This window comes from Leptopilina heterotoma, unplaced genomic scaffold, assembly GCF_015476425.1.
Source record: "Leptopilina heterotoma isolate Lh14 unplaced genomic scaffold, ASM1547642v1 Lhet_27, whole genome shotgun sequence".
Lineage (NCBI taxonomy): Eukaryota > Metazoa > Arthropoda > Insecta > Hymenoptera > Figitidae > Leptopilina > Leptopilina heterotoma.
Window position 1 is genome coordinate 373,643 of NW_025110978.1, and position 12,414 is coordinate 386,056.

Here is a 12,414-nt window from a genome sequence, read left to right on the forward strand (position 1 = left end):
TTAACTTTTTCTTTTTCATGATACTTTTTTCAAGATCAATTTCTTTCAAAACAAACATATATTTTTTTGAATACATTTTTTCTTCAAAATGCACTGAAAAAAATGTATTTACTACTAATAAACGATTATTAGTCTGTGTCAAATAAATATTTACTGGTATCAAATAATTTTTATGTCGAGTTTATTACTAATTTAAGTCAAGGCTTCAAAATTGGTTCAAATCCTACAATTTATTTTATTTAACTCTCTAAATTTGAATTCGTAAAAATATTTACTAAAATTTGAATTTGTGACTAACTTTTTGTTTTTAAAATTTAAAATTAGTAAATTTTACTAATAAATAGTAATTTCTACCTACTAATTTATTAATATAATTTACTAATTTAAAAGCAAGAAGTCAGTTACTAATTCCAATTAGTAAACATTTTTACTAATTCAAATTTAGAGAGAAGGGAGAATTCAACAAATCATAGGAATAATTTATTTTATTAATCTTTATTATTTTTATATAAAATTGTTAAGCGAATTTTTTTTAAAGATTTCTGATTTTTATTTCAGTGAGTAATTTTTGAAAGTTGAAAATATTTATATTGAAAAAATATTTGGTTCATATGAACGTTTGAATTTATTATCCAAAATTTCTGAATGTTCAAATGAACGAAACTTATTTATTTCTTCTTCAAATTAAATTTTTATTAAAATAAATTTGTGTCACTATCAAAAAAATTTATTATAAAATTTCAAAATTTGATTTTTTATTTTTATTGGAGGCAGTAATTTTTGAAAACATTTATATTAGCAAAATATTTCCTTCATTTGAACGTTAAAAACTGGTGAATCATAATTTATTTTAACGGAAATTAAAATTGTTTCTTCTTCAAGTAAAAAATTTTTTTTACAATAATATTGAGTCATTTATTAAGGAAAAATATGATGGACAGTCAAAACAAAAGTCACAATTTTGTATTTTGAAAGAAAAGAAAAGAATTTAGTTTTCAACATTTTAAAGAATTAACGTCGGTCAAGTTCACAACGTTTATGATTCAACGATTGTAAGAAAAAAATATTTTTCACTCAGAAAACAATATTTTTTGTTGACAAAATTTAATTTTTTGAATTTGGATTATTTGGATATAATAAAAAAATAATCAATTACTTGCATCAAATAAATTTTTCTTCACTGTACACTTTTATAAACCTACATTTTTTATGTAATAATCAATTAGAAAATAATCAATTACTTGCATCAAATAAATTTTTCTTCACTGTACACTTTTATAAACCTACATTTTTTCAACAATACGTTTTTTTCAACATATTTCTTTTTCCAACCAGAATTCTAATTTTAAAAGTGAAAACTCGTGTACATATAAAGTGTGTGCATACAGTGTATTTTTTTTTGCATATATATACACACATTTTTCCACTAAGTAAGCACAAAAAGCCATCGTAATCAGCGCAGAAATGCCTACGGATGAGGTGAGGCATTGTCGGTGTATTGTTCCCTGTATTCATTGTTTTCCGGCTTCGACAATTGTTATAATCCCCAAGCAAGAGAGAGAAAGAGAGAAATGCTCCACAGTCAAAAAACAATGCTTTTCGTAATTACTCTTTCCAATCAAGAAATGAGACCACCACCACCACCCAGAAAAAAAGAGTTTGGGCCAAGTTTATTTAAAAAAACAAACAAACAAACAAACGCGAAAAACAAATGAACTCCACTATATATCGAAACAATATTGTTTATACAAAAACACTTTGAATCTTCGCAGCAAAAGTTCAATTTATCAGGGAAAAATTTCATTCACAATGCAAAAAGATCTCGAGCAAAGTTTCTGATGGGGTACTTATTTAATTAAACACACAGAATCAATTTGAAAGTTGAAAGTAATTAACAAAAGTCAATCGGTAGTTATTTTTCTTAAACAAATATTATTCAAAGTAATTAAAAAGTTACTCTTATTTTCATTATTAAACTGAAAAAAAAATTTATTTGTTTCAAATAACTGATTACTTGATTACTATCTATTAAATATTTACTTGAATCAAATAATTTTTATTCGAGTCAATCAAATATTATTTAAACTAATAATTACAGTATTTGAATCAAATACCATTTAATACTCAAATAAAAATCTACATTTTTATAAAAATTGGCCTATAATAATAATAATAATAATAATAATAATAATAATAATAATAATAATAATAATAATAATAATAATAATAATAATAATAATACACTGAAAAAAATTAATTTAATTCAAACAACCGATTACTTGACTATTATCAATTAAATATTTACTTGAATGTTGTTTGCAGTTATTACTCTTCATATTTTCAAAAATTTTAATAAAATTTCATGAAAGAATTCAATTATTTTTTTAAATAGTAAAATCTTCACAAAAATTCAATTAATTTTATAAATAGTAAAATTCTTTGCATGAATTCAATTATTTTCAAAACAATTTTGATAGAATTCCTTGAAAGAATTAAAATTTTCAAATATTAATATAAAATTCATTTATTTTCTGAAATTTTAATAAACTCTCGGAACAATTCAATTATTTTTATAAATAGTAAAATTCTTCGCAAGAATTCAATTATTTTCAATAGAATTTTAATAAAATTCTTCTTCATAAAATTCAATTGCTTTCAAAATTTTAAATTAAAATTATTAAAGAAACTCCATTAGTTTAAAAAAGATTCAAAAAAATTCTTCAAAAGAATTTAATTAAGATTTTTTAAAATTTTAATAAAATTCTTCGTGAGAATTCAGTTATTTTTCTAAATAATAAAATTCTTTGCAACAATTCGATTATTTTCAAATTTCAATACATTAATTTTAAAATTGAAAATATTTGAAAAGAAAAATTATAATAAAAAAGTTAAGAAACAAAAAAACAAACAACAACTAACTTCAAACTGCTAACAGATTATCGGAACATGTACTTTATTATTATTAATTATTATTGTTCATTTTCAATAATTTTTTTGGTAATTATTATTGAACTGAAAAAATCACGACTATTTTTAATAGACTATTTATGCTTGAATTAAACTATTTTCTAAGAGTATAAATATTTTATACAAGAATTTTTAAAAAATAATAATATTAGTAAAAAATATTAAAATTTTTGTACAAAAAATTAGCAATAAGTTATTATTGTTTAAAATTATGATTACTAATAATCATTGATATTATCAATAATTAATTTACCTATATTATTTATTTTATTTTTAAATTAATAATAATTACATTTTTAAATATTTAAAATTGCTAACAAGAAACTGTAGATAAATAATATGAAATATAAATCTGAATTTAAATTTGAAAAAATGTAATTTTGGTTTGAAAATTTTTTCCATTTTCTTTACAGAATTTCGTCGTTCGACAATCCAGTCAAAGCGACACAATGGCACTTTCCGTCAGACTTCCACCTGGAAAGGGACCTTATATCGAGCATTACCTCATTCAATCTAACAAAGGAAAACTCAGTTTAGAAACAAGTGAAAACAGATTCGACAATATCCCTTCTCTCATCGCTCACTACTCTCAATGTTGGTGAGTCATATTTTTCTATATATGAAAAAGAGAAAACTACTTTTCTTTTTATACTACTTTTTAATAAAAAATAATTCAAAATATTTTTTTAATATTTAAAATATAAAATATACTTAAAAAAGTTAAAATTTTTTAAAATTTTAACTAAAAACTAATGACTGACTTTGTTTCTAAATTATAGTTAAAATTCACCAATAAATTAATATCTAGAAAATAATTATTTTTATTTATTTTATTTCTTTTTATTTATTACTAAATTGAACTGATTAAAAAACAAAAAAGCAATCACTATACATCAAATCAGCACCAATTGTGGCTAATTAAAAATTTTGAGGCTAACAATTTAAATTGATTTAAATAGAATTAACAGAATTTAAATAGAAATAATAATTTCAATGAATGATTCTAATTTGAATTGTTTGGTAAGCAGTGACGAATTACCAGTTCAATTGACACTTCCAAGAGCAATGAGGGAGGCAAAAAATCGACAACAACTCTCGTCACTTGCTTTATTAGGACAGGAATTTTGGAGGTATCCAATGGCAAATCCAAAACCTCCAGAAAGTGGAAGCAGTAATACTTCGAGTTTGAGCAGTTTTCATTGCGGTATGTTTCAATTTTTCATAATTATTCATTATAAAATGAAAAATTGCGTCAATTGAAATACTAATTGCATTAATATTAAGTTAGTGAAATTTGACTTTTCATTTTATAATTTATTTATATTACTATTGATCAACACACAAAACAACAACAACACAAATTGTAAAATTTCAATTCAGTTTATTAATTTTTTGTTTTATATTGAAAATTATATTTTTCTTCCTCTAAATTTAAATTAGTGAAAATTGAATCACTAATTAACAATATAATCAGAATTTTTATTAATTTTTAGTAATTTCTCTCACTAAAAATTTAGAAAAAAAATTAGAACAGTAAAATAAAATATTATTTTACTAAAAATTAGTGAATTTTCTTACTACTGCTAATTAGTGCTTTAATTTTCACTAATTTAGATTTAGATAGCTAATAATTAATTTTCTCAGCTTAAGTATTTTTACTAAAAACTATTTTTGTACTAATACCTAATAATTTTCTTTACTTAGTTACTTCACTAATATTTATTTTTGTACTAATGATTAATTTTCTGTACTCAGTTACAATTTTACTAATATATTTTACTTTTGTACTGAAAAATAATTTTCTTTACAGTTAATTATTTATTAACAATTAATTTCTTTTACTAATAATTAGTTTTTTTAGTAATTAATAAAACAAAAAGTTAGCTGAGATTTAACTAAAATATTTTTAACTACTTTAAATTTAGAAATTATATTACATTATTTATTACAAAATTTATTATATTCATTATACAAGTTTTAACCATTGACTAATATTTTTAGGCAACAATAACAACATTATCTCAACTCCCACGTCTGAAAGTATTATACTCAATTTAGCTCCTATTTCTTCTCACGATACAGGTGATTATAAATCAAAACTTATAAAAATCGTTTACATTAAGTTAATAAAAATTTATCATAATTAAATAATTCATTAAAATCAGGTTTCGCACTCATCTAAGTACTAAAACCTAATATTTACGATTTAAAATTTTTAATAAAATTCTTCGAAAGAATTTCAATTATTTTAATACAATTTTAAATGAATTTCTCAATAAATACAATTATTTTCTGATTTTTGTTGCAATTATTCTTAAAAATTTGATAAAAATTCTTCAAAAAGTTCAAATTCCGTTAAAATTGTTAAATAATAATTAAACAAATAAATTATTCTCGAAAATTTTAATAAAATTCTTCCCAGAAATTGAATTTTTTTACCTACAAAAAATAAAATTGTTCAAATAAATTCAGTTATTCAAAAAAATTCTTATAAAATTCGTTGGATAAATTGAATTATTTTCATAAGTAATAAAATTCTTCACAAGATTTGAATTATTTTTAATAGATACAATTTTAAATGAATTTCTCAAAAAATCCAATTATTTAAAAATGTTATTAAAATTCTTCGAAAGAATTCAATTATTTTCAAAAAGTTTGGTAAAATTATTTTTTAAGAATTCAATTTTAAAAAATAAATAATTGAATTCTCGTATGAACTTTTTAATAAGAAAATTATAAGACCCGTTTATAATAAATGAAATGAAATGAAATGAAAAATTGATTTAAAAATTAATTTTAATTAAAATTTTATACAATAATTAAATATTAAAAATAAATATTGAAGTATTAAAAATTTATATTATAGGCACCTTGAATTTTTGGAAGTAATTAAATTAAATATTATTTTTAAATTCAATCGTATTTTTGAAGAATTCTATCCAAAAATTTGGAAAAAAATTGAAATTTACAAAAATTTATAAATTTATAATTGAAGTTACTACATGAATAAGAAAAAAGAAATATTTTTCATGAGAATCAGGAAAATATAGACTAAAATTTTTATGATTTTCGTAAATTAACTAAAACGAGTTTTTCGTCGCCAAATTTAATTTTTCGATAGATACACTGTTAGAAATTTCTGTAATTTTACAGCAACTTTACAGTACAAACATATTGTGAATTTACAGTTTTTGCTGTAATAACACATAAATGTAGTAAATTCACAAAAATGTTGTAATTTTTACAGTAAAACCTTACAAATACAGCAAAATTTCATTGTATTTGAATAATTCACAGCAAAAAAAATTGTACTTTTTATTTACAGTAAATTGTTTGCGAAATCACAGTATAAAACTCAAAGAATTTTACAGATATTCATTTTGTGATTTTAGCTGAGGTTTTTTACATTATAACTATAGCATTGACTGAATTTTAACCTTAAGAATATGATTTTAAGTCCTAAAAGTATAGCTGAATCATTTTTTAAGCTTAAAAATAGTTTCAATAAAAACTATTTTTTAATTATATTGCATTTTAGTATTAGTGAATAATTTTGGACTGAAAAGAAGAATAGAGTATGGTACACATGTTTCTTATATTTGATACTGTAACAAATTTAGTTTATTTTTATTTTTTGTCTTATGCAAAATTTTAATTTAACTTTACTTTAGTTCGGAGATGTATAATTTTAATAAATATAACATTAATTTTTATAATTTGACAAAAAGATAATATTTTATTTCTTATTAATTTGCGATTATTACATTAAATTAATTCATTTTTAACTGTCGATCGAAGAAAAGTCATTCAACATTCATATAATAAATAATTTGATTATTATAATGACTATTTCGCGTCGGGACAATATATACATAATACTTTGCAAGAGACTTTCATAGCCTCCCTTGGTCGAGCGCGTCTAGGCGCAGCTCCCAAGGTTGATGGCTCCATACAAGATAGACAACACTATATACGACTAAGGGTTCCAATCGTGGCGTCGCATTTCCGTAATAATGATAATAAAATGCTAATAAAACTTTTTTTTTAGTTAATTTACTTTTATTATAACATATCAGAAAACAATATAAACAGTTTTGATTTTTTATGTAAATATTCAAATGATAGAATTTCCGAATTAATAGTAGGGAATATTTTCGAAATACATGGTATACTGTAAATTTACAGCACTTTAGTGAAGTAAAATTACAATATTATTTTGATGGATAATTGTTTCTTGTACTTTTGCTGTAAAATCACAACAGAATTTTCTAACAGTGTACTTTTTTATTACTTTTTTCAGTCTTCAAGTTACTTTTTTTAAAATTTATTATCGAGTGCGAAGCCTGTAAAATTAACCATGATCAGTTCAAAGTTAAAAAAAGTCGAATTTAAGGAAACTTTTTTTTAATTTAAAAGTTGCTTGAATTAATTAATAATTTTCAACTCTTTAAATTTGAATTTGTGAAAAGTCGTCCACTTATTGAAATTAGTGAAAATTTCCTTTAATTTTCACTAAAATTTTACTATACTATTTAAAAATGTTATAATTTGTTCTTAAGTTCCAGTAAAAATTTCCATTAATTTAAATTTGTGGGCGTTTTTTCACTGCTTCAGATTTAGAGCGAAGATATCAAAAATATTCTTAAAAATTGCAAAATTTGATTCTAATTTCTTATTTCAGGAGGCTCATCACCAACGAGTACAGTGACAACGTCAACATTCGCCTCATCACCGCCACGTCAACCGAGGCCAACACCGCCAAACACTTTAAACCTAACGACCTTTAATGAACCATTCGATACCAAAAAAGATAGGCTCGAGAAACTTTCCCCAAGTGAAAAGCTATCTCAAAAGCTTATTTCGCCCAATTTGGTTCAAAGTGTACGCTGCCCCTCGCCTGTGATTCATAACGTAGAGAATAATGTTCTTAGTCCCATGGAATCGAGTACACTTAATGGAAAAACAAAAAGCGTCGAAATACAAACGTGTAAAACAATAAATTCCGAATTCACGAGAATCAATAAATTCTCCATTAATTCAGCATCGTCAAATTTCCATCAGAATTTAGCGAATTTCAATAATCTCTCGAGTACAACAAATTCGCCCATCCTACCGGAAATGAATAAAAATTTAATGGACAACAATCAGAGTTCGACACAGATTATTAAATCGCCACCACCACCACCGCCAAGATGGGCGAAGCCAGGGATCAGTCAAAGTCAAGGTAATTTCACGGTCACGACAACAGTGACCTTCAACGTCAATCAGAATAATGATGTCTCCTCATCGCAGGTAATTTTTCACTATCAATAAAATATAATAAAAATTCTAAAGTATATGGAAGAGAGAAAAAAATAGTCATTTTTTTTTAAAGAAAATAAATTTTAATTGAATAATTTCTTCGAAATAAATTGCCTAATTTCGAATCGAAAAAAAATAGAATAGAAATAGAATAGAAATAATTGGTTGATTTCTTCAAGTTGAAGCTAGTCACTTGAATAAATTGGCTTTTTTCTCTCTCTTCTTCTAAAATTTATTTTCGAAAAAATAATATATAAACTCTATTTTTAATTTTTATTTTAAATTTATTTATTTTTTATGTATAGTTTTTTATTTATTTATTTTTTTTGTTTAGTCATGTTGTTTATTGCATTATTTTTAAAAACTCCCCAAAAATTAAATAATTTAGTTTTCAAAAAGTTTACTAAAAGCCACTTGTCACAATGTTATTTGTTTTATTATTTTACAATTTGAATATTTTTTACCTCTCTAATTTTTTATAGAACGCTAAATAACAATAATAAAATAGAATGTGCATAAATCTTGTCATATTTGACATTTTTCATTCTCTACATTCACTGAAGAAAACAATCAAGAATTTATAATTATTTATTTACCAAAAAATAATAAATAATTAAATAAATACCTAATTAAATAAATTAAAAAAATCTTATCATCAGCTACAAAACAAATATCAAAATTTTATATTTATGTAATTTCTTCCTCAAAATAAATTTCTTTTTTCTTCCTCGAAATAAATATTTTTAAAAAATTTTCATTTAACTAAATAATTCAATTAAATTGTGTATAATATTTTCTAAATATTTTATTTTATTTAAAAAAAAAATAAAACATACTTTTCTTGTATCAAAAGTTTCATAATATTTTCAACAACATTTTTTTCCAGAGGATTTTGCAACATTTACGACTTCTTTATGTATGAAATTTTTTTTACAAGAATAAATATAAAAAAATACGAATTAATAAATTTGGCATAAGTATTTTTATTACAGTTTAGCAGATTCAGAAAAAAAATTCTTATAAATGATGAAAATTTATTGATTTTGCGTCTACTTCAATTTAATTTTAATATATTGTTATTTAGCACTATGTAAAAAATTACACAAGATAAAATAAATATTTACTATTTATATTAGTGAAAAAAATTTTATTTCATTCGAATAACCAATTACTTCTCAATTTTCAAATAAATATTTACTTGAATCAAATAATTTTTATTTAAATCAAATAAATTGTATCTCATAATAGTCAAGTAAACAGTGATTTGAATCAAATAATTTTTTTTTTCAGTGCAATAAACATATTTTGTTTACAACAGCGAATTAAAAATTTTAAATATTATATTTATTTTGGATAAAAATATCGTCGTTCATTTGAACGTTCGAAACTTTGAGGATATGTGTTGAAATTAATTTATTTGATAAATAAACCGACATTTATATGATCTCAGTTTAAAAAATAGTCATGTTATTTTTCACAAAAAAAATTAATTTTCTCCACTTGATAATGCCAAGATCGCCACTAGATGGCGAGGAAGCTGATTTTATCAACTGAACTGACATCTAGCGGTGACTTTGGCGTTCGCAGGTGGAGAGTAACATCTCCATATTGAATCTCAAAATGTTCGTCAATATTCGTAATTCTATAATTATTTATAATCTAATATAGAAAGTTTGACAAATACTATAAACGGATTTCAATTTTTTATTAACTTTCCTTTTCGATATTTTTATCCTCTTCCAGTTTTTTAGAGTCTTAGAATTAATTTCTTCGCTAAATAAATAATTGATATTTAAAATCTCAGTTTAAGAAATAGTTTTTAGTGGTTTTTTTTAACGAAATAAGTGTCAGTAGTAACAAATTTATAAAAATAATAGTTAAATAGTTGTACGAGGTGAAAAAAGTGTCAAAAAGTTATCAATAATCGCGTAACTTTGAGGCCTGTAATTGCTAAAAACTTTGAATAATTTTCCAACATTATTTATTTGAAAAATTAAAAAAAAAAATTAATTGCTAATTAATTAATTTAATGATAACTAAACAAAATTCGTAAATAAATAAGTAACTAATTTCTTTCGTTTCTTCAAACAGCAAAACACACCATCGGATCCAAATTCATCTCTACTGTCACCACAAAGTGGAACATCGACAAAATCCCTATCATCGAATCTCTCATCAAAATCTGCATTATCACCAACAACACCAGTTCTATCACCCGCATCAAAACTAGTCTCATCGAAAGCGCCAAGCATCCTGTCGCCAACAACACCCTCGGGTACAAATAAATCGAAACGACGAAGGGATCGTGACGCGAGAAAAAATTCTCAACACTATCAGGAATCGGATATTCTCGAATCATATTACAGAAGTTCACCGGGCGACAAAATATCCGACTATGAGGACATTTGGAATACGACAGATCAATCGAATCATTCCACATGGTGTCCCAATGAAAGACTAATTGTACCACAACCACAACAATCACTAGTTTCCTCCACGAGAATCGTTGACTCTCAAATTGATCGTCTCAAGAATTCGAATGATCGCTTAGTAACAACAAACGAGAGAGTCATTACACCTGGGGAGAAATGTTGTAATGAAAGACTAGCACCGGTTAATAATGATCAGCTTCTACCACGAAATGAAAGGCTTGTGATTCGTAATGATAAATCCGTGGGAAATGAAAAGCTGAGTTATAAGGAAGTTACTAGTCCCGAGTTTACTAGTTTCAAACCAATTTTAGAAGCCAAGAGTCCAGACAGTGGATCATTGGAGGAGGCGGTAATTGGAAAGAAACCAGATCTTCTTTCGAGAGTTTGTAAGTGTATTCATATAAAGTACGGGGGATTTTACACTTTTTACACGAGATTATTGCAACAAGAAAAAATAAAAAAATGCACTTGACTACACGAATCAATTTTCCCACAATTCGAAATCATCCGCATAAGTACTAATACTCCTAAAGTCTAAAAAAATTAAAATGAATTTTTCCAAAGTTTTTAATGTTTAAATGAGCGAATATTTTTCAGCTACATTTAAATATTTACAAAAATTACTATACAATAAAATCAAAAATAAAATAACTTAAACACTTACAAAGAGGAATTAGTTAGGTCCCTGAAGTTAGCGTCGACGCTTAGGTTCGAAAACAAATTTTTTCCACGAAATCGAAAAAAAATAAAACAATTGTTTCGAAGGTTTTTGGTTAAAAAAGTGTCTTGGTGGTTTTTAAATCTCAAATTGAATGAAAGAAGTGAAATTAGTGACATTATTATCACTAAAAACCCCAAATAATAGTTTTTAACGCTGAGTGACAACGCTAACTTCATTGACAATTTCTAAATTAGCAAATATATTTTTTTTTCTAATAAAATTCAGTTTTGGTTTTAAATACAAAAAAAAATGTCCTTCATTTGAATGTTCAAATCCTAATTGACATTCAAATGAACAAAAATAGTTTTATTTTATTTAATTTGTATTTTATTACAAAAATTATTCTGTAAATTAGAAAAATTAATTATTAACTAAGAAATCAATTATTTCAAATGAAAGAAATTTAAAAAAAAAATTTTTTTTTTAAATTTATATACAGAAAAGAATAATAATTAAAGTTAACATTAAATATTCAAGTTCTTACTTAGTGTTTAATTTATAATTAATAATTAATAATTAATTACCTAATTTTTTATATACCTACATAATAATTTTTGAATAAAAAAATACAAATTAAAAGAAGTAAAAGAATATCTCCGCTTATTTCAACGTTTGAAACTTTAGAAACATTATTTTTTATTGATATAAATATTTTCAAAAATTATCGATTGCAATAAAAAGCAAAAATAAAAATGTTCTAAAAATTTTGAATGTTCAAATGAACGAAATATTTATACGATATAAATACTTTCAAAAATTCTCGATTTTTTTAGAAACAATTTTTTTATAAATATTTTCAAAAAATATTTTGAAATACGTGATGCAATAATATTATTATAAGAAAAAATAAATAAATAATAGAATTTGAATGAAATCTAATTAAATAAATATTAAAAACTAATAAATTTTGTTCAAAATTTTTAAAGACGTAATAATAAAATTAAACATTTAAAAACTTTATAAATAACTTTTTAAATATGCAACTTAATTATT

At 23.1% G+C, this 12,414-nt stretch overlaps 2 protein-coding genes across 10 annotated transcripts in view; one reads left to right on the plus strand and one right to left on the minus strand.

The window, feature by feature from the left end:
* The window catches only part of LOC122503810 (protein sprint), a 324,848-nt gene that overhangs the window by 293,740 nt on the left and 18,694 nt on the right, over positions 1 to 12,414 (plus strand). For 6 of the 8 annotated variants that reach the window (XM_043614518.1, XM_043614519.1, XM_043614525.1 and 3 more), the window contains 5 exons: positions 3,381 to 3,565; positions 3,993 to 4,171; positions 4,969 to 5,049; positions 7,649 to 8,259; positions 10,360 to 11,086. In XM_043614518.1, the coding sequence (XP_043470453.1) occupies positions 3,381 to 3,565; positions 3,993 to 4,171; positions 4,969 to 5,049; positions 7,649 to 8,259; positions 10,360 to 11,086 (1,783 nt within the window). The remainder of the gene's footprint in view (positions 1 to 3,380; positions 3,566 to 3,992; positions 4,172 to 4,968; positions 5,050 to 7,648; positions 8,260 to 10,359; positions 11,087 to 12,414) is intronic. The other 2 variants (XM_043614520.1, XM_043614523.1) reach the window with 1 other exon arrangement.
* Positions 1 to 12,414, minus strand: part of LOC122503812 — a 282,660-nt gene that overhangs the window by 246,573 nt on the left and 23,673 nt on the right. The window lies entirely within an intron of this gene.